The sequence below is a fragment of the Notechis scutatus genome, chromosome Z (assembly GCF_049901735.1).
Source record: "Notechis scutatus isolate UNSWTSFEM ecotype Mainland chromosome Z, rNotScu1.2, whole genome shotgun sequence".
Lineage (NCBI taxonomy): Eukaryota > Metazoa > Chordata > Lepidosauria > Squamata > Elapidae > Notechis > Notechis scutatus.
This window is the reverse complement of record NC_142025.1, coordinates 10,782,061-10,806,342: the sequence shown is the minus strand read 5'-3', so window position 1 is coordinate 10,806,342 and position 24,282 is coordinate 10,782,061. Positions and strand designations below refer to the sequence as shown.

At 35.5% G+C, this 24,282-nt stretch overlaps 1 protein-coding gene across 3 annotated transcripts in view; it reads left to right on the top strand.

Moving 5' to 3' along the window:
• The window catches only part of PTPRN2 (protein tyrosine phosphatase receptor type N2), a 753,919-nt gene that overhangs the window by 269,120 nt on the left and 460,517 nt on the right, over positions 1-24,282 (top strand). For all 3 annotated transcript variants that reach the window (XM_087946244.1, XM_087946246.1, XM_087946245.1), the window contains one exon: positions 11,195-11,281. In XM_087946244.1, the coding sequence (XP_087802370.1) occupies positions 11,195-11,281 (87 nt within the window). The remainder of the gene's footprint in view (positions 1-11,194; positions 11,282-24,282) is intronic.

The window sequence follows — 24,282 nt, the reverse complement described above, 5'->3', positions numbered from 1 at the left end:
TATTGGTGTAACTGGGCAAAAGTGTCCCTCATCAAATAGAATTAATTTAATAGACAGATTTGACAAGTGTATTGGGAAATGAGAACAATCCTATTCTCATTACTGTTTAAGACTCACTTAATCTTTTCCCTTTTGTCATAATTCAGTAGGTGTTATGTAGTACCTGGATATTAATATTTGCTTTATTTACACAGACAAAAATTGCAGAAAGATTAATTCCATCACACTTACTACTGTGTTTGACAAGATGTTCTGTGTTTATTGAACTGTACTAACCCCCATACTCTTGACTTCTCTTTTACCTTTGAAAACCCAGTATTAATTCATTTTTTAATACTAGAATAAGGATGGTTTTATATTGACTTTGTTGATGGTATGAGAGAGCCATTAAGGAGGGGGGGGAAAGGGAAGAAGAAGTTGTTAAGGAGGGTCTTGGAAAATCTATTACACAGTCTAAAGATTAAAGTAGAAAGAAACTCAAAATAACTCTTGACTTTGATTAGTATAATAAAGTATAATTCCTAAAAACCCTCTGCTTCTTTTTCTTGCTCTGGCCCAACTTGAAGGACATAATCAGACATAATCAGATAGAATTTAAAAAATTTTTAAAACTAAGTTTAAAAATATAGAAGAAAGATGGGATGATTTTATGCACATTCACTTCCACCTAGAAAATGAGAAAAGTATAGAAATTAAAAAATGTTTGAAATATGTAAAGAAGTGACCAAATATAGCTTTCCTTTTGAGTCAGAGTATTTCCTTCATGATGTGAAAATGCGTCATTCAGTGAACTGGTCTGGCAAAAGACATCTCTGCTTCATAATATAAATATTACTAGGAATGATTATTATATAAAAAAAGTCAAGAGAGAGGCCACAGCATAAACTCTTCCCCTTTTCTTGTGCGTTGCCATTCATGTAAAAATGGAAAGGAACTATCATGCAGTCATAACTATTTTCTTAACTTTTTTTAACCTCTTGCAAATGCCTTTGTATGACACTTTATTCCATGCAAGATGATCTGTAAAGTGATGTTTCCTTTGTATTAAAAAGTAGGTGACTTAATGGCTGAGGCTACCATCTGTTAAGTCTTATTTTCTAATGGTACCTAGCTTTCTAAAGGAGGTGGGATATATGGCCATTAAATCAGATTGCGTTCCCCATCCTTATTCTAATATAATTTCTATCTTGACTTATATTTTCAAACTAATTAAAGCTTCTAATTATGGAAAAAGTCTTGGCAGAGCAGAGGTAGTTCCTTGCAGGCATAATAGAACATGTCCTAACTTTCTTCTTTCCCACAGGACTGTTGTGCCTGAGGATCTTTTGCTATATCCTCTGGCTTTCTCATATTCTAATAACTTCAGCTCTGTTACCTCAGGATATTCTCTTTCTGAATCTCTGTTTCTTTTTCCCCTGTTCCCTGATTATCTTGCTTCAAACTTCTTCCCTTGTGATTAGTGGCACAATCTCAAAATGCAGCTGTTGTTCATTGGCTTTCAGATTGGCCAATTCATTGGCTTTTAAGGACCACAGAGAAGCTACCTGCCTTCTGAGCAAGGAGAGTGAAAGCAACCATTTTTATTGCCTATGAAGATTTGGTGTAGGTTGATATCAACAATACTTAGTTTAGTTAACTCCATATTCACTTCACAACACTGTTGGAGTTGACTTGAACGTTGTGCCTTATGGCTCAATCTTCTGCTGTAATTTGAATTTCCTTGCTTTTTATCTTCCTGTTGTTTGGTTTACTCCTTTGATTGTTTATCTTTCCAGGGAAGAAAGGTGGAAAGCTTGAAACTCACATTTGGTATTACTTTGGGTTTGTTTTTAGACCCATGGATTGGAAGGTAACTATTTCCCATGGCAGAGGGGCTAAACCTGTTGCAAGCATTTAGCTGCTAACATGAGAGGCAGGAAAGCATACAGAGTGTTCTCACTCAGCGTCTTAGTTCCACCATGTGAATGGAATTTGAACAATATTAAAATGACTTGTTCTATCTATCCCATTGGAATGTCCATAAACCAGGAATGGCTCATCATATCAAAGGTATATGTCAAGGAGATTCTCAGTCATCCAGGTCATGATTGTCACAAAGATGCTTTTTCAAGAGGCAACTGGACTTTCGGGTTTTTCTCTGAAGATGTTTTACTTCTCATCTAAGAAGCTTCTTCAACTCTTGACTGGATGGTGGGGAATGGGCTATAAAAATCATGTAATTGTTATATGGTACGAAAGAGATACAGAACAGGTGTATTATTTGCTGCTGTATAATACTGATTTTTGCAGCACAATTAGGGTTGTCTTTTATACATATAATCATATAATCTTTCCATTAGCTTTTTGAGCCCCAATCTTCTGCTTAAATGCAAGAATCTGTGTTAAATTAATATATGTTGGCTGAACTAAGAGATATCCTCATGAAGAGGGTCAAAAGTCAAGATGGTCACAATCATGCAATTGAATCCCCACCCTTTTTATGTCTGTTGTGAATCATGTAAAAAAGGGGGGGAATCAAGCTTCAGTCACATGGATGTGACTGCCATCTTGATTTTTTGGAGAAGTCCTCCCCTGAGAAGTCTCCCCTGAGGAGACTCCTGAATAACCAGCTTCTGCTTGTCCTGTATAACAAGGGGACTCAACCTACTTATTTAACAATTAGTTTGATAGCCATTTTTTTATATTTAACTGGAATTCTACGTATGTGAAGGATCTCATTTTGCTTGCATTGCATTTTCTTGTATTGAATTATGTAGCCTACAGTACTATACACCCAGAAGCATAAATATAATAATTGATTTATAATCAGGACCCTTTCTGGGAAGACACAGTTGAAGTTTGAGAAGAGCTGATACAAACAGTAGCTGATAATTGAAAATCGCAATAGTCAGGGTTAGTTGAGAAATAGACATGGAACAGAACAGCAGACAAGTTTGAAAATTCCTTGAAAATCTAGGTGAAGACAGAACCCAACCACGGCAAAATCATACCGAGGTAACAGCAGATCAAGTAGCCAACCTGTTGTTGAAGAATGGAAAAAATGCAATGTAAAAACGTGCAGGAACAAGCCATCTGAACAAAAGAAGAAGAGAAGGGGCTATTAAATACTCCCTTTGTGGTATTTGAGCTGGAGGAAACTATAAAGACTATGAAAATGAATAAAGCAGCAAGTATTGATGACATAAGAACAGAACTGATAAAACAGTTTAGTCCCCGTACTCTTGAGTGGCTTCTGTAATTGATGAACAACTATATTGGTGATTTTAAGATCCCAAAATTATGGACGCAGTCTAGAGTTGCTGCCTAACTGAATCCCAGCAAAGGCAAAAATAATCTAAAACTTATTGACAGTATCACTCCTCCGCCATCTCTACAAGGCATTGGAATGGATGATTCTTAGTCATATATCAAAATTTATTGTTGAAAATATCATAAGGGAGCAAGCATGTTTTAGAGCATGGAGGTCACATTGTGGCCAAATCCTAAACCTTATGCAATATATTGAGGATGGTTTCAAAAGAAAGCTAATTATTGGAGTGGCTTTCATCAATGTAACTGTAACACAGGACACTGTTAAACATAGGATATTGCTATGCAAATTAAATAATAACACTGGGCATAGTAGGCTTTATCAGGGTCATTGGAAGCTTCCCCCAAAACCGGAGATTTTATATGATGCTGAATAGTAAGAATGAGCTGACATAGGAAGTGTATTGTATAAAATATATATGAATGATCAATCAGTCCCAATAACACATGTCTATTTATCTATGCGGACAATACAGTAGTGGCTGCATAAAGATCAATGTTTGTTGAGATAGATGGGACTTATGGTAGCGCCTGAAGAATTAGAAGAAGATTACAGTATAAACCATTTAAAGCCCAACCCAAAGACCCAAAGACCTCTGAAATCGAGATGGAAGAGGAGAGTTGGATATTATAGGGCAAGGGTACCATCTATAGCACTGGCCAATACCAAAGTGTACCAAGTACCTCGTTGTGACCCTCAATAGGATTCTCTCCTTTAAACAGCAATGCCCGAACACTAAGGCTAAAGTCAACTCAAGGAACAATATCATTAGGAAATGGATAAACTACAAATGGGGATCTCATCTATCTACATTGTGCACATCAGCTTTGGCTTTTAGTTCTCTGCATCAGAATATGCTGCTCCAGTGTGGAGCATATCTGCATATGCAAAACAAGTTGATATCTCTATTAATGAAGCAGCACGTTTAGTAACAGGATGTCTCAAACCTACATCAATTGAGAAAATATATCTCCTCACTGGAACCAGCTAAGATCATGAGAGAGGTTGCAGCAAACGCTGAGAGAACTAAGCAAGAGAAAGACCCTTGATGTCCTCTGAGCAGATATATGCCCCAAGCCAGTTGACTCAGATCTAGGAACAGCTTTATAGCAAGAGCAAATATTCTCAAAGGTACATAAGAACAAATTAAAAGATAGAGGGAGGAGACTGTCGAGCAAGGAATAATGTTAAAGGGCAATATGGCTGAAGGATCTGATTTCTCTCACACTACTTGGAAGATCCTGAATAGGTTGAGAGTCGGAGTGCCTAAATGTAAGACCAATATGCTCAACTGGAGATTCTTAGCAGAACAGCCCATCTGTTGGTATGTCAGAAACATATATCAGTAATGATTTATTTTTGTCCAATGACAAAGTCAGTAAGAAAGAATAACTTATTTGGAGTTATTTTATGTAAAACATAATTTAAATGATGTACCATCTCTGACCTGGGTACATGTGTCATAAACAAGTTGTTACAGATAAAATGGAATTTGAAGTGGAAAGCAGAATTTGAAAACCTTTTCGTTAGAATATTATAATATTGGAACTCCATTACAGATATTTTTTAATTATGCCCCAAAGTATAAGAATTTACTTTTGTCCATTGTTTCCTTCTGACACAAATTAGAAAAATAATATGTTGCACTTTGCATTTCTGTTTTTATTATTTTAACTGGAGTAGATTGAATATATGAAAAAGAAAGGCAATTGAAGCTATGCAGCATTGTTAGCTTAGTATGCATTGCTTCCCAGTCTTCACTATTTTTATTGGAGATTAACTTTGACTGTTGGTGATAGAGAACATGTATTATAAGATAATGGAGTGGTGCAAAGAGTGTTATTCTCCTAAAGAAACACTGAATTACACAATAATGACTCCTGGGCAAAAAGAAAATTGTACTTTAAGAAAATAGTCATTTAAGATTATTTTATAAAACCTGGTAAGATTGTTTTAGACAGTCTTACCTGGTTTTACAGTAGATGGCTACCGGTTCTTTGCATTTCATTGCCCAATCGTGTATTTGTATGCTATTTATTTATTGGCTATTTGTGATGGGTACTTAGCTTGCCCCTAGCAACTGCTCCAGCTAAAGCTTGATTTAGAGTTATCCACAACTGCATGTAGGCATCACTACATATTTGCATTATGAAAAGGATGATGGGTAAATGTACTTTGCATATGGCTGCAGATGGGCCTATGTGCACAGCTCCCAAATCCCAACTGTATGTTATGTGGAGGTGTGTATCTTGCAGGTTGATTGGTTGATCCAACTTCCTGTTCTATGCTTTGCTGTTTGAGCACCTTCTAGCCTGAACAAACATTTGCTGAGTATATAAATGAAACAGCTATGCAATCATCTCCAAACAATGATACATAAGTTCCCTGACATTCAGTGATAATACAATAGATTGGAGAATTATGGACTGTATCCCTTGTCTTCTTAGATGACCACCTGGTGGTCATGCTAATGGGTAAATGATCTTTCCTACTGCTGATGGGATCTGGGATCTGTGTTTCTATTCATATACATTACACGATTTCTGAAAGAGGTTTAGATATTTGGTTGATGCAGAGAGAGGCAACCATGGAAAGTCTCATCAGACTTCCAGACACCTGCAGGTAAACCTGGTTTTGTACTGATCACAATATTTCTGTTGGATCACAAAATCAACCCATGCACTTCACTTCATACCTCCCATTAAAACAAAAAATAATATTTAGTATCAGCTTTGCTGCTATGACAATTGTTCATATGAAATATCAGTCAGTGTTTGTAATGAGATCCTGCTGTGTGCAGTGAACATGGGATTAAAACAAGGTTCAAATCCTCACTTTCCTCTTTGTTTGCTCCAGGGTTAGTCTCCAGTTGTCAGGCTCACTTAGCCATAATGTTGACGTGGAAATAAAATGGGACCCTATGCATATTTTTTATTGGAGATGCCTAAATGTAAAGAAGAGTGCATTAAAATGCTTCAAATAAATTCTGAGTAAAAGATGCTGCTCTGAACTGCTTGAAGGAAGAAAAGGAAATGCACAATAAAAATTATACATGTGCTTGATTTGTGAAGGTAGCAAAAACTTCTTTTTGGAAGGATATAAATGAGCCTTAAACAGAAACCTATAACTAATGTTTCATGAGGCAAATAAACTCAGAATACATTTCAGTTTCAGTGTCTTGATACATATTGTGCTATATCTTTTTTGACACTACAGTAGTTCATTGGGCCTTTGCCCTCTTTCACCAACATAAATACACCATGTCTGAGTAGTATACCACAAAGAGTTCTACCCAGCCTCCTCTTTTGCTGATTATAATGCTGAAGTTAGAGGCTTGTTCTTTCCACAAAACATTTAATTGATTACCTGCTTCTTCTCTATTCTTTTATTTCATGTTTTTAAAAAATAAATGGTTTTAGGTAGAAATGTTCCTTTGGCTTTTTCTGGCATGATGGCTGGTATAATTTAAGTGTAGCACGGTAGAATTTTCCCAATTTCCTTGTGTAGAGAGGAAAGTGTGATTTCTGTTTGTGGTGTCAGTGAAGATCCATTGCTTTCCTCTTTCCTGCTAAGATGAAAATAATTCATTTTTGAGTCACTCATAAACTGCCACATAAATTATTTGGTTATTCCATTTCCAGCAGCAGCATGATATTTTGCTTGTTTCTGGACCATGTCATAGAAACAGAGGGCTAAAATTGTGGCTTAATTTGGAAAGGGAACAGATCAGATTTGCTTCTACTCTTCCCTTGGGCGCAGAAGACAGCTGGATGACCTTGGGCCATCCTTCCTTCTCAGCCCTACTCAGCCTCGGGCACTGTGACAAGTTGATTGAGAAACAAAATCCCTTGTTGCATCATGCATTGATAAGCTTCATTCTAAAAACTAGGCAAGCACAGAAATTAGGCAGAATAACAATGACAAATATCAGTGAAGCGTACAACTTGCAAATTAGGCAGAAGTTGCCTTGAGGTGAAATGGGTGGCAAATAAATCAAGTAAATAATATAAAGGGGATATTTGGGGGGCATTATTTCTGTATGCTTTCTATAAACTAACATTGTTTTTGAGAATTTGGCCATCAAAAGCAAGAGTCTAATAGCTATAATCTTCATTTACGATTTCCACAGAGCCAAGAGTTGTGTTTTGCGGAGTGAATATGCACCTACATGTCATTCATTTGTACTTAACTCATGTCCATAAGAATAATTAAAGCTGAGGAAATGTCAATGTTGTCATTGTTCCTTTCTGTCTTCCAGAACGGGTTTTTCAACCTTGTTGCAAGTAAGCACAAAGGCTTTGAATCCCCTTACCATTCTTCTTTTACATCTCATTTTAGCACTTCATTTTGATTTGTAGCCTGCAGAAATATAGTTTTATGCATACAAATGATGTCCGGTTAATGCCAACAACATATTGTACAACTTTTCCTGCATCTTTGGATAAATATAACACCACAGTGTTTTGTTATGTGTGAATGTGTGCATGGCTTTTTTTTTTTTTTAAAAAAACTTATTCTGATCTCTGACACCTGTCATCCCCACAGATTTGAACCACTGTTCTCAGGAGTGAAAGATCTAATTAACACACAAGCTGTGGTGTCATGGCAATAGCCTGCTTTCACAGTATTTTGAGAAGTACCATAGTTCTTTCAATTCAGTGAAAGCCAGAAAGCAGTGGCTTTTTATATGAATAAGAAGGATTTTGTATTTTTTTCCCTTAAGAAAATACCAAAATTCTTTTTTTTTTCCAAACATGGCAAAATAATTGAATTATATAAAGTCAAAGAATATATATTTAAATCTAGCCTGCAGAGAATCATGTATTTGTATAAAGCCAAATGTCTATTAGGTTCTTTGATAGGAAATGTATATTTGAAAAAAAATCAAGATTTTTTTGTCATACCTGTAATCCAAGCAAAGAATATTATATAAATAGACATGCCCTCAGGGACTATATATATTAAAGCGCTTTAAACTACATATTAAGAGCATCAGTTCTCTGTCTAGTATGCAAATTGTATGCTTCACTGTTTAGATAGCATTCATCTTGCTTATAATAATAAATGGGTCAATATTGGCACTGCAATAATTAAAAACTGATAGACTTGATTGATTAATTTTAATGAGACTCCATAGATATCATTTATTTCAATAAGAATTTTGATAATAATTCTATTTTTATGTAAACAATCTATATCTACCCACTTCTTCCCTTTTCCTCTAGTCAGGAGATATATTTGCTTTTTCTGGTTCTCTAGCTGTGTTTCTTCTTCATAATTTTTGTCAAGAATTTAATTTTGGCCTTGAGGGGGGAAGTGGAAGTGAGAGAAAAAAGTAGTTCCCTGGCCTTGGGAAGGAAGTGTGAGAATCACACTCAAAACACCCCAAACTTTTTTTTTTTGGTCCTTAAAAATAGAACACTGATGGATTTGAACAGGCTTTCAAGGCTTTATCAATATTCTACAAGATTAAGATTAATATTCTACAATGATAAAGTAGCTTTATCTAGCACAATTCAAAATGCATTACAATGTCTCTTCGAATGATGACAAAACGTTTGCAACCAAATTGTCAAGCTTGGAGTTCAAACCAACAGCCCATAAAGTAGCTTCCCTGGAATATCATTTTCTGGAAATGCCTTGCCTCAAAGGGATGACAGTTTCTGAAAGATTAGTTTCTGAAAGGAGCTTCAAATTATAACTGCAAGATTCTGACTTATCTTGTCTTAACAATTAACACAAGACAATAAGAGTCAGATGCTGCCTGTTTTTTCTTGTGTTATATAGGCCCATTTGGACATTATTCTCTTTGGTAGAGAAACTCTATTTTTTGCCCCATCGTCTCTTTATAATTTTTCTTTTATTTAGCACATAAATGGGAAAAAAAAGCACTTTTGCCTGTTCTTCTTGTTGTTACTTTTCTTATGATTCCATGTTTCTTCTGTAATAGAGCTTGATTCTTTTCCTGCAGATATTAGCTATTTACATCTCCTTAAAGGGGATGTGGAGAAGATAGTGACGAGGTAGCACCTCACTGCAGACAGTTTCTTGATGACCATACTCTCTCTACCTTTTTCTATACATGCACACTTTAACTTTTAACTCAGTTGAAAGGCCTTTGTGGTTTCCCAAGTTGTCTCCTAATTCCTGAGTTTAGTTTAGTTTAGTTTAGTTTATTGTCATTGCATCTCATACGACGAAATTAAATAGCATCTCCAGTGTACATTATGACTATAAAAATAAACACAAACACACATCCTTCATATGCTATACATTGAATTTAAAAACCCAATATTGCATTAATATTGCACTATACAGTAGAATTCAAAAGAGCTACTGCCCTGGAATAGAAGCTGTTTTTCAGCCTAATTGTCCTTGTTTTTATTATCCTGTACTGTCTGCCAGATGGTAATAGTTCAAAAAAGGGGTACCCAAGATGAGATGGATCTTTGAGAATGTTTTGAACTTTCTTAAGGCAGCGGGAGCTATAAAGATCTTCCAAAGAGGAGAAAGAGCAACTAATTATCCTCTGGGCAATGACATTAACCCTCTGGAGAGCTTTCCTATCTGCCACTGTGCAATTGGCAAACCATACAGAGGTGCAGTAAGTTAAGATATTCTCTATGGTGCAGTGGTAGAAGGTCACTAGCAGTTTTTCATTCAATTGTTGATTTCTGTGAAGTCTCAGGTAGTATAATCTCTGCCGGGCCCTTTTGTCCAGTACTGCAATGTGAGCACATCAGGTCAGGTCCTCTTTTATGGTAACACCCAGAAAGTGGGTGAGAATCATATGCTTCAGGAGAGCTGCATTCAGATCATCTGCCTTGCTTAACAGTATATATTATTTATTTATATTTGCTTGTTTATGTATTTATTTAGTGTGCCACTCTATTTACTATTAGAGTGATTTTGGATGGCAGACAGTAATAATATTGCTATTTGCCATATCTTGCATTCTTATCCAAATATATGGTCAACATATTTCTAAGGCACAAGACTGAAGGAGGAAAAATGGAAGTATCTTTCTTCGAGCGTAATTTTTCTCCCCTCCTTAATTTAAACTACTGTTGTTACAAATATCATTTTGTAATATAACATGAACATTTCTATACTGAGATGTGTATGAGGGTGGAAAAGGCTATATTATTTCATACATCTGTTTTGAATACCCTATTTTCTTAGTTGCTGGAATTATACAAATGTACTGCAATCCTAGCTGATTTAAAATGTTGGAGACAACATATTGCTATCCCATCGTCCTGTTAAAAATAAAATAAAATATTCAGAAAAGTCTGAACACAAGATCTTTGCAAATCACCAGATGTATGTCTTCTCTTCAATTATTGCCTGCAGGATGGTGTACTAGTTTTCATTTTTTAATTCTTGAATTTATAACGATTTTTTCATTTGCATGGCAAGAATTCATTTAGCAACTAATGAATGGGGAGGTAGATTTTTCCTCCTCGATTTGATGGAGGCTTGCAATTGGCCTCCATTGTTTGTCACTAGCTTCATCTTGCCATTTTTCTCTTACATTGTTTCTCTCCTTCTCCTCTCTTTCTTTTTAAACCACATTACATTTTTTTTATTGAGGACCAAGATGAACTGGTCCCTGCATCATTGGACCCATTACACTTCCTAACAATTCCATTTACACCTTATTGTTTGTCTTATTGCTGGAAAATTCAGGTGATTCATCATGCCTGGGGAAGCACCTGATCCCATTTCCCTTGATATTGCAATCACTATGTGACAGGAATACTGTAAGCATCGCCTTTCAACCTACCTAACAGGCTAAGGTGATACATCTTTGGGGATTTTTAGTCTCTCGTGTATTGATGAGATCCATTTTTGTAATGCTATTTTCTTGCTTCTTTTCAACAGCCCTCTGAGTGAAGAAAAAGGTTTGGACTTAATAAAGGAAGTTGCTGGTCTTCTGAAGCTCCAGATGACAGCATTTGCTGATATCAAGTATGTGCAGTAGAAATCTTTTTCTTAATGTCTCCTTTTCCTAAATTTCTACATCAATATTGGAATTTGTTCTATGATGTGACAGCCAAAAAACAAACCAAAGTACAACTGCCTCAGTGATTCTATTGTCTTGAGATGGCTTGTCACATTAAAAATGATGTAAAAGAGGAAAAAAAACACATGTGAGGATTATTCAATCAAGTCACTGGCAGTTGGTTCAAGAATGCATTCAACCTTACAGATTTACCCATGAGAGCTACAACATGCAAAAAGTTTAATTCAGGGGCAGGGTATACATAAAGTATACATAAAGTCAGTATATTGTATGTTCCCTCTATTTGGTGGGATATGGGCAGTAATACGTTGGTTTGCAAAATACTGTAGTATATTAAAGGTCCTAATTGCTTTAAATTATGTGAGCACTCTTGGAATTGGCTTTGCTTGAATTTCTAGGATATTGGCCAAAATGTATCAGAATAATGAGTATTGTTCATTTTTACTTGATATATATATTTATTTATTTATTTTTGTCAATAGCTTACAAGACAATAGGTATAAGTAAAAACATAGTTATGGATACATATAAGAAAAATAAAGAAATAAAAGAAACAATAGGACAGGGACGGTAGGCACGTTGGTGCGCTTATGCAGGCCACCTATAGACCTTTTAGGAAAGGGGTGAGGTCAGTCTAAGGTTAAAGTTTTTGGGGTTTGGGGAAGAAACCATAGTCAGGTAGAGTATTCCAGACATTGACCACTCTGTTGCTGAAGTCGTATTTCCTGCAGTCAAGTTTGGTGCGATTAACCTTGAGTTTGTATCTATTGTTTGCTCTTGTGTTGTTATGGTTGAAGCTGAAGTATTCATTGACAGGTAGGACATTGCAATGTATGATTTTATATACTATACTTAAATTGGACCGAAGGCGGCGTAGTTCTAAGTTTTCTAGGTCTAGATTTTCGAGTCTGGTGGCATAAGGTATTCTGCAATGAGTAGAGGACTGGAGAACTCTTCTTGTGAAATATTTCTGGACTTTCTCAACTGTATTGATATCAAATACATAATGTGGGTTCCAGATTGATGAGCTGTATTCAAGTATTGGTCTAGCAAATGTTTTGTATGCTCTAGTTATTAGTGTGATATTACCAGAGAAAAAGCTATGTAAGATTAGATTAACAACTCTTAGCGCCTTTTTGGCTATGTAGTTACAGTGGGCTCTAGCACTTAGATCATTAGAGATGAGTACTCCAAGATCCTTGACAGAGTTTGGATCATCAACAAGGTCTTGACTATTCAGCCTGTATTTTATTTTCTGATTTTTCCCCCCAATATGTAAGACAGAGCATTTATTTGTTGAGATTTGAAGTTGCCATTTGTTTGACCATTCTGATACATAGTCAAGGTCTTTTTGGAGGGTAGCAGTATTGTCTGTGGTGTTGAATAGCTTTACATCATCAGTGAAGAGAACGCAGCCTTTAACATTGTTATGAAATGCTACTTGTGGGATCACTACAACTATATCTGATAACTTAATCTTCACTTGTATTAATGAACAGTATTATGTGAAAGCCTTAATCAACCAAAGCAATGGAGAAAGTTAGATGGAATATGATACGATTGAGGAAGAGAAATTCCTGCTAAAAAGCATGAATTCTTATTTAATCTTGAAATTTATAAGGCTGACCGATTCAAACAGCATAATTTTGGTTGGTGGATAAAAAACAAACCATAAATCAATAGTCACTATATGCAATATATTAAATGTGTGCAGTATATTAAATGTATACAGTATATAAATGTAAAATATCTAAAATGGAATTCAAACAACATAATTAATGAAAAATAGATATGTTGTATATCTGTGAAACTAAGAGAAAGGAGAAAAATGTAATAAATATGAATAATGTAATTTTGTGAAATTAAGTAGATGCAATGAGGTGAAGGTGCAGTTTAATTATGTATAAAAGGCAATAATATACCTGCGCTTTCTACAATTTTGTAAACAACAAACTAAAAGACTCAAGGTCCATCCCACCCCTGAAAGGACCTAATGGTAAAGACTGCAACGACGACACCATTAAAGTCAACCTCTTTAACACATTCTTTGGCTCAGTATTTGTAAACAGCAATGTATCATGCCCAGTATTTCCTAGTCGAACCACAGATGACTACAATGATCTAATACATATTGATTTTACAGAAGACAATGTTGAAAAAGCACTACGCAATCTAAAACCATCTCTATCTATTGGACCGGACGGAATATGTGCCTACTTCTTAAAAAAGCTAGCCACTGCCATAGCTGAACCTCTAAGCATAATCTTTAAAAAATCTTTCAGGACCAGCTCCTTGCCTAACCTATGGTCACTGGCCATGGTCATCCCCAGCCTAGTTGAAAATTACAGACAAATCTCTTTATGCTGTGTCACCTGTAAAGTCATGGAATCAATTATTAACCAATCCATTATCCTCCACTTAGAGACAAACAACCTACTCTCTAACAAACAATTTGGTTTCAGAAAAAAATTATCCTGTAATCTTATACTGCAAAAACATATCGACTACACAACTCAATCAGACCAAAACAATAGATGCAATCTACATAGACTTCTGTAAAGTCTTTGATTCAGTGGTACATGACAAACTACTCCTAAAACTTAAATCTTATGGTATCTCTGGACACCTGCATAAATGGATTGAGGCATTCCTGTCAAACAGGCAACAAATGGTCAAAATTGGAAGCGTCCTATCAAATTCTGTACCTGTCAACAGTGGTGTCCCCCAAGGCAGTGTTCTAGGACCAACTCTTTTCATACTCTACATAAATGACTTCTGTGATCACATTAATCTCTTCGCCAATGATGTAAAGCTATTCAACACCACCATACTGCTACCCTTGAAAAAGACCTTGACAGAATGGTCAAACAAATGGCAACTTCAAATCTCAACAAATAAATGCTCTGTCTTACATATTGGAAAAAAAATCAGAAAATAAAATACAAGCTGAATCGTCAAGACCTTGTTGATGATCCAAACTCTGTCAAGGATCTTGAAGTACTCATCTCTAATGATCTAAGTGCTTGAGCCCACTGTAACTACATAGCCAAAAAGGCATTAAGAGTTGTTAACCTAATCCTGCGTAGCTTTTTCTCTGGTAATATCACACTAATAACTAGAGCATACAAAACATTTGCTTGACCAATACTTGAATGCAGCTCATCAGTCTGGAACCCGCATTACGTATCTGATATTAATACAGTTGAGAAAGTCCAGTAATATTTCACAAGAAGAGTTCTCCATTCCTCTACTCGTTGCAGAATACCTTATGCCACCAGACTTGAAATTCTAGACCTAGACAACCTAGAACTACATCACCTTCGGTCCAATCTGAGTATAGTATATAAAATCATACATTGCAATGTCCTACCTGTCAATGAATACTTCAGTTTCAACCATAACAATACAAGACCAAACAATATATACAAACTCAAGGTAAACCGCACCAAACTTGATTGCAGGAAATATGACTTCAGCAACAGAGTGGTCAATGTCTGGAATACTCTACCTGACTCTGTGGTTTCTTCCCCAAACCCCAAAAACTTTAACCTTAAACTGTCTACTATTGACTTCACCCCTTTCCTAAGAGGTCTGTAGGGGGCGTGCATAAGTGCACCAATGTGCCTACTGTCCCTGTCCTATTGTTTATTTTTATTTTTCTTATGAGTATCCATTTCATGTATTCATACCTATTTTTATACTTATACCTGTTATCTTATAATCACTTGACAAAATAAAATAAATAAAATAAATAAATAAATAAATGTATGTCAGTAAATATGAATTGATATTGTCTTGATTATGGATAGTTATGAAAATAGGAATTCATTAGTTGGTGATAGTTGTTTGTTATGCTCTAGTGCAGTGGTAGAATTTTCAACCTGATCCCTCCCGCCCACTAGTGGGTGTTCCAGCTTTCATGTTGGGCGGTAGGGGTTTTGTCCCCTACTTTATAAATCACCATTACTGTGGAACCGGTGGGCAGTTAGAGAAAATTTTTACAACTAACAGAGTACAAAAGTGGGCAGTAGGTATAAAAAGGTTGACTACCACTGCTCTAGTGAATGGCAGTAATAGAAAAACTAAGAATGAGTTTTTGGAAAAATTATATACCTAATATAGGTGATTGGGGTGTGGGGTGATATTTTGTTAAAAATCATAAATATATGGTTGAGATAGGGAGCATATAAAAATAAGTCATTTGGAAAATAAAAATGAATGCTAATAGTGATTGCTTAGTGAGTATCTATTTTTAAAATGTATTTTGTTTTGAATATGTGGTTTAAGAATATGTTTATTCATAAGTATGCATTGCAAATAAAAATATTAATCTAAAAGCATGACTGACTTGATTGTCTGATAAAAAAACTGAAATAAGAATGGAAAGGGATTAGAGGTTCTGGATCTGAGTGTCAAGAATGGATTTTAGTGAAAACATAGACATGGAAGAAAAGGGAAAAATAAAACTGAAGAAAAGTAAAGGACTACTGTTTTAAAAAAAAGGAATCCTGTATGAAAAAGTAATAGAAGATAGATTGATTTCCCTTGAGAATAAATGGAAAGTAGATATAAGAAAGGAGAATGTAAAAGCTTCTTGGAACAGAATGAAAAGAATTACCAACAGCGTGCCTCTGAAATGTGTGGAGTTAATAGGAAATTTGAGAAAGGATGCTAGATAAAATAATAATGAGAGAGAGAGAGGCTGATGATGAGGAAGAAATTTATGTAAGAAAAAATGTTGAAAAAATATAAAAAATACTGTATACACACACACACACACACACACACACACACACACACACACATATATACATACATACACACACACATATACATACACACACACACACACACACACATATATATATATACCCAGCAAAGAAAATACCCGAGCAAAGCTGAATACTATATATATATATATATATATATATATATATATATATATATATATATATATATATATATATATATATATATATATATATATATATATATATATATATATATTTATTTTGCTGGTATTTTCCCACGTCGTGTAGTTGTGCTTTTAAAGTTGTAGCGTTTTGGCAGAATCTCATCTGCCATCATCAGGTTTCTGTATTGTGTTGGTCAGACGAACACAATACAGAAGCCTGATGATGGCAGATGAGATTCTAAAACGCTACAACTTTAAAAAGCACAACTACAATGACGTGAAAATACCCGAGCAAAGCTGAATACCATACATATAAGTACCATGAAAACTTAAGAAAACATATATATACATATACATATACATATAGCCAAAAAAATGTAAGTCAGAGAGGAAGGAAAGATTAAGAATAAACAAGACAGAAAATGCAGAGCAGTTTTATTATTTTATTATTTCAATGGAAATAATAATAAAAATATTTTTAAAGTGTGTGAAAATAACTAAACAAGGAGCTTCCAGCAGAGTGAATGGAATTCAAAATTAAAACAATGAAATGATTTAGGGAGAGAATGTGAGTGAATGCTGGAAGGAATGTTTTGTTTTATCCATTCATCCATTCATCCATTCATCTATTCATCCATCCATCCATTCATCCATCCATTCATCCATTCATTCATTCACCCATCCATTCATTTATTCAGGCAGGCAGGCAGGCAGGCATTGGCTTCCAGTACTTTTGGAGATTGTGATAGTGTTACATACAGTATAAGAATGGGGCTGAAATAAATGCTATAAATATTAGTGTCTAAGAAAATCTGTACTCAAAGGTGTTGGAGCAGTAATACAATCTTTTATGTTATATCTCTCCAACAAGTGTTCAATTTTTCTTTGTTGACTGTGGAGATAACCACCTTTCTCAGTTTTTTGTATAGAAAATGGTGATACATTGTGATCTGGAATGCTACTAGAAAGATAATAGATTACATATAGTCCATTGTAAGGAATAAATATTTGTCAAAAGAAGTAAATAAAAAGCATGAATGAAGGTAAATATGTGCGTCCCAGGATAATGTTGCAACATCCAATCTGGTCGGTCACTGGGACCAGAGGTTTAGTCATCTGAGCTTTCAAACTTGAGTTGGAACCTATCCTCAAGGAACTACAGTACTCTTTACTGGAATATGTGCTTTGGGTTATTCTGTGAGTCATATTTATGTGTGCCTACCTATTGGTTGATTGGAGTGTTGATAGCAGGCAATTGGCTGTTGTTTCCTTGTGCTGCCAAGCCCTCAGTTCCTAAATACCTGATAAGCTAGTGGTAAATTAGCACTTCTGTTGACTGAGAAAGTGCCTGTTTCTCAGGCTTCAATAATTACCCCTGTGCTGGTAATTGCCCACCAGCACAATCAACAATCTTAGAAACTACAACATTGAATGTATGTCCTTGTTCATTGCAATGTGAGGCTACCAATGAGTTTGGGTCTCCTAGTCTAACCACTCACTTATGTTCTTGCAATATGATGGTTAGCATTCTCCTTGTCTGTCCTATATACTGTGTTTTCCCCAAAATAAGACCCAACCAGAAAATAAGCCCTAGCATTATGTTTTTTCAGACTATTCATACCCCCAAAATAAGCCCTAGTTAAAATTGTCATCCCTGGAGGTATTTGGCCATCACAGGAGGCAGCGAATGAACAGGGGGCAATGGCTCACCTGGGCTGCTCAGTCCCACAGTGCGCTGACCAAGGGGCTGAAGGGCTACAACTGCTGCCAGACATCATCGCCCCCTGTGTGCTCACTGCCTCTTATGCACATGCCAGGGGTGGGGAGTCTGGCTGGGCTGGGCTGGGGCCAGGGCAGTGGGGGCTGGGTCTTATTTTCAGGGAAACATGGTAGTCATAAGGACAATAACAAAGGAGATCTGGTAGATTATATTAGAAGTATTTCCCACCTCCTGGCGATCTTTGCAATGCATGATTTGTCCTTGTATGGTAGCCTCTAGGCATTGTGCGATGTCCACTTGCAAATCTCAGAAGCTTCATTCTACTACTTCCAAAATGTCTTGATGTATGGCAGGGTATGCCACATAATTGGTCTTGTAACTTCTTTCTTCCTTTCTCTCCTTTGCGTGTTGCACAGTCATCTTGTAATAAATGATTGTGGGTACCCATTCTGCCTGAATTGTTCACATAGGTACCTTTTCTCTGTTTAACTTGCAGGATACTATCGTAGGTTCTCATCCTACTATATAGTGTGTTCTGACACAACTTTTTTTGTGTGGCAGTGGATGGTTACTGTTGAAACTAAGAATGTGTGGAAAGTTGGCGGCATTGCAATAAACTGTAATTCCTAGACTTCCATCTTCCTTGCTGTTGACAAGCATATCTAATAATGGTAACTGTCTAGTCATTTGTTTTTCCATTGTGAATTGTATGTCTAGGAAGATGGAGTTCAGTAGGGTATATTCCAGTTATTCCAGTAGAGAGAAGTTTCCTGAGGATGGTTTCCAGCAAGTGCATCTTGCAATAAAAAGCATGCATCTATCCACCCTATTATTTGGAATTGAGAATTGGGTGTGTCAGGAAAAATACAAGTACAAATACAAATAAAAGAACTCCATGGGAATAGGTTGTTTAAGAAGTGTCTATAGTAAAGCAAAGAGAAATAACATTAAGGATGAACTAATACCGATTAAATTTATATTTATTTTTACAAAATTTACAAAAGTGAATGACCAATACAAAATATGTATATTGTAATGGTTTGGTCACATAGAGAGATATGAGAATTGAATTACAAAACAAGTATGTGAAGGAAATTGAATGGGTTGACAGGAAGAGAAAGATTAAAAAAAGGCATGGCTAGATGGAATTAAATAGATTTTTTCAAAAGGAAAGGTGAGAAGTTTAAAAAACAAAAGGCAATGAAATGGTGTATGAATGTTGAAGAAACAGCAATAGATAGAATGATATGGAGAAGTATGGTGAACAGTATTGATTTAAATTTGATTTAATTTTCTTTTTTATATCTCTTGCCTTTAATTTTTATTGAGCTTATTATTTCGTACTTCCTTTCTGCTCTTGGCATAATTTGGTTTACCTTGATAGAAATGTAGTAGGTATAAGTGACAGAGTTAGGAAAAGAGTATCACTGTTTAGATAATCAACATGGCCTGATTGTGATCTTACTACAGCTAGTAACAAAACACAAGACAAATACTGGATGTCCAATCAATACAAAACAGGAAAGCACTTTCATTCTTCTTGCTGCTATCATATGCTTCAAGAATAAACTGGCAGAAGAGAAATAGTTTACAGACATTTCAAATCTGAGATTAGTTTAAAATAAAATCTATGCAATATATCTATCAACATAAATAAGAGAAGACTATTGTACATACGTTCCTGAACAGTCCATAATGCTTTCAACGATCTTGCAAATGTTTCCAAATAGGTACTCATCTTTTGTATCAAAAACAACAGTCTTGTTGTACCTTAGAGTATATTTATTATTGTATAAGATTTAGTCTGCTTTTTCAGTTGTCTTGCTGAATAGGGTTATTAGTAAAGCCTACAGACAGGGGTGGGATTCTACCAGTTCGCACCTATTCATTAGAACCGTTTTTTAACATTCTTAGCAGTTCGGAGAACTGGTTGTTAGAAGAAATTACTGGCCTAATCCTGTAAGGAAGACAGGAAGGAAACATTCTGGTGTTGCTTACAGAAACTGCCTCTCTGTTAACCCTTATTACATTCTTGGCAGGACTAGACTTCCTGTCTCAGGAACGTCTCTGAAGTTTTTCCCCCCTCCTTTACTGGTACTTTGCTTGTGTGCAGTTACCATTCAAAGTTACAATGGCACTGAAAAAAGTGACTTATGACCATTTTTCACACTTACGACTGTTGCAGCATCCCACAGTCTTGAGAGGCCAGGTGAGGAGATGCATGCCTTGATGTGAATGATATTGTGTTGGCCACGCCCAGTCAATAGCATGACCACCAAGCCATGCCCACCCAATCATATGACCACCAAGCCACGCCCACCAACTAAGCCATGCCCACAGAACCGGTTGTTAAAAAAATTTGAATCCCACCCTTGCCTACAGATATTTATACTCCATAGATTTGAAACTTTTCAAAAAAAGTATTTCATATATTGGATGTTTGATAGAAGAAAGAGTATTGCTAAGATTTGTGTTACAGTCTCTATTGCCATTAACTGCTTCTGCTTTGGTGCTTTTTATTAAAATATTGGTGTGGTTAATTTATTGAGGTAATAGATACCATTTTATGTGTAAAACAAATTCCATTATTTGTATTAAATTATTAGAGATCATTAAAGAGATATTAACATGATATAAATATGCAAGCAGGCAAAAAGGATGATAGCTCTAATATTATAATTGAATTGTGAATACCTGTGGCCTCTGTTGTTTGATTGCAATGTAATAGGATATAAAGATAGGTTATTTAATAAATAGATTTGGTGTGTGCATAGAAAAATGTATGTTTCTCATCTTCAGTCTTCACAGAAGAAAAACAAGGTTGTTGAATAATTCTTAGTTTTAGTGCGATTTCCCTAGTAGCCAGTGAGAGTTTGCATCTTACAATGTGGAATAACAAATATATCAACAATAATATTAACGATATCCTTTCAAATGCTTGAAAAATGCTATCATATTCTCTCTGTATAGACTCAGTGTTCTCCTGTCTGTTTTTAATAACGCATTGCACACTTATTATAAATCTTGTGACTATTCTTCTTAAATACGGCTTTTTCTTACAATGTTCTCTCCAGACATAAACAGTATTTGAGGTGAGAATTGAGCAGTTCAAAATACAGTAATGCTTTTACTGTATAATAAGACAACACATGAAAAAAGACCATGCAGAATTTTTCATCATTTATGAGGTCCAAATTGAAAAACTAAAGTACCTTGTTGAAATCTACTGAAATCTGTTACTGATGTTATTTGATTGCCCCTTTCAACTCAGTCTGGAAGAAGATGTAAAGGGGGAAAAGCTGTATGTTTGCATATCAAATGTGCAGAAATTTGATTGATCTGAACTGTAGAATGGTCCATGCAAGATTGCAAGAAATCTTTATCACTAGAAAGGCAAGATGTATTTTAAACCAGTATTTGCAAAGCATACATAAAACCTGGTTGCAATACGAGAATGTAGGAAGAGTCCTTGAATTAAAAAAAAAAAATCTGGCTAGCCCATAGTTTTGTTTCTATTGATGGTTCCTAAAACTGGCCTAATTGTTCCTAATAGTGGTCAATCATATGCCTATCAACAAGGCACAAGAACAATAACTTTTGAAACAAAAAAGCTGGTTTTATGAGATATGCCACTTCTAAAAGCAATATATGAACCATTATATCAATAAGTATTCTGATTGTGAAAAGCTCATTTTCTCCATCCTTCAAACGCAATGTGTAGCTATAATATGAGCCTCATTGGTGCAGTGGTTAGAGTGCAGTACTGCAAGCTACTCCCACTGCAGTTTGGCAGATTGAATCTCACCAGGCTCAAGGTTGACTCAGCCTTCCATCCTTCCGAGGTGGGTAAAATGAGGACCCAAATTGTCGAGGGCAATAGGCTGACTCTGTAAACCGCTTACAGAGGGGTGTAAAGCACTATAAAGCAGTATATAAGTCTAAGTGCTATTGCTATAAGAAGTTACAAATTAGAAAAATCAACATGACTAGAAATTACTGGCAATCTATTAGAATAGTTAAAGCCAAAATTGAAATTTTCTTATATTTAAGAGCTGTGGTGGCCCAGTGGTTAGAATGCAGTACTGCAGCTAATTCTGCTGACTGCCGGCTGCCAGCAGTTAAGCAGTTTGATACTCACCAGCTGAAGGTTTCAGCCTCCCATTATTTCAAGGTTGGTAAATGAGAACTCAGATTGTTGGGCTGACTCTGTAAACCACTTAGAGAGGGCTGTAAAACACTGAGAAGTGGTACTTAAGTCTCAGTGCTGTTGCTATTTTGTAAAATAATTTTGCTAATTTTACTTAGTTGTAAAATCTAATAGAAATAAGCAATATTTTAGAAAGAATAAAAACATGTTTCAAAAGGAAACATGTATGTTTTTGTTGATTTATTGATTATATGCTGACAAGTTAGTGTCAACTCTTATTCATCACAAGACTTTCTCTATAAATATCTGTCTCCAACTTGTTTATGGCTTCCAGTATTGCATCCATCTCCAGTTAAATCCATCATATTTGTCACTGGCTATATTCTCTTTCTCTTTTTCCTTGCATCAAGTCCATATTTAGAAGTACGAAAAGTGAATATATGTGTATTATTTATTTTTGGCTAAAGAGATTGTATTAAATTGTTTCATGATGTAAGTGAAATTCCACAGTTCTTAATATACAATCTAAAAAATTCACTATCCAAATTGCTATCATTTTAGCAAGAAAACTAACTGACATTTAATTAAACATGAAATATCTACTTACCCAATACTTACTATAAGTCCTTCATATTTTTCTAGATAATTAGAAATGATTTTACACACTCCATGGTGTCAGATGAATAGAAACACACACACACACATGCACAGAGAGAGAGAGAAAGAAAGAGAGGGGGGAGAGGGAGAGAGAGGTACACACATATCTGAATAACTCTTCAGAACAGAAGAAGCTGATTAGATCGTTTCTTATCTAATCTTGACATTTGAAGATATAATTTTAAAGTCATGTTATTTCCTTCTGCCTATAATTCTTCCTTCTGGAATTTAGCTTTCTCTACAGTATATACTTCTTAAATTCTTTTCCACTAGAGCGTATAGCAGTCACTTCATTTGACTACAATCTTCCTTTATATTTTATTAATGAGGAACCACATGACAAGAAGTGTGGTCATCTGAGATTCAATCCATAATCTATAAGTACTTAAAGTGGTCTCATTTATAAATTTAATTGTGGCTCTATGACTGAAATGATGCAAACAATTTTCTATTGATTGTGCACCCATGCTCCCCATTCGTTATCTTGCTTTTCAATTTGGTCATTGATGAGAAACTCATATTCTTCCATTGCACGATAGAATTAGGCGAATGCTAATGCTAACATTGCTGCACTGCTTAAAGAGAAATGGAGAATGAAGAATTTCAAATTAATATAAATGACTTTTTTATACAAATTAACTAATTATATATTAGCAGCAGGGGTGGGATTCAAATTTTTTAACAACCGGTTCTGTGGGCATAGCTTAGTTGATGGCCATGTGACTGGTTGGGTGTGGTCAACTCAACATCACTCACATCGAGGTACGCATCTCCTCACCTGGCCTCTCATGACTGTGGGGATGCTGCAACAGTCGTAAGTGTGAAAAACGGTCATAAGTCACTTTTTTCAGTGCCATTGTAACTTTGAATGGTCACTCCACACAAACAAAGTACCAGCAAAGGAGGAAAAAAACTCCAGAGAAGTTCCAGAGACAGGAAGTCTAGTCCTGCCAAGAATGTAATAAGGGTTAACAGAAAGGCAGTTTCTGTAAGCAACACCAGAATGTTTCCTTCCTGCCTTCCTTACAGGATTAGGCCAGTAATTTCTTCTAACAACCGGTTCTCCGGACTCCTTAGAATGTTAACAACCGGTTCCAGTGAATAGGTGCGAACCTGTAGAATCCCACCCCTGACTAGCAATGTATGGCTAAAACTTCCAAAGTTTTTTTTTCTATTCAAAATTAAAACATGGCTGACATGGAGATAACATGCTTTTGGTTATAATGAGTTTTGTAATAATTTTACTGTAATGTAAAATTATTTGAGAAAATAACCTTGAAACCACATTTAGACACTAGAAATAAGTAAACTATAATTTCATAATAATCTCATGATATTATTTCTTTTTAGCATTAACAAAACTATCTACAGTATGCAAGCTAGGGAATTTTGAATTCATAAGATTTTTTTCTAGAGTATATGCTGTTGATATTAGTGATGCCAGGTGGAGGAAACTAATGGGACTGGTGACAGATATGCTAGCAGTATGTTGATAGAAAAAAGGATT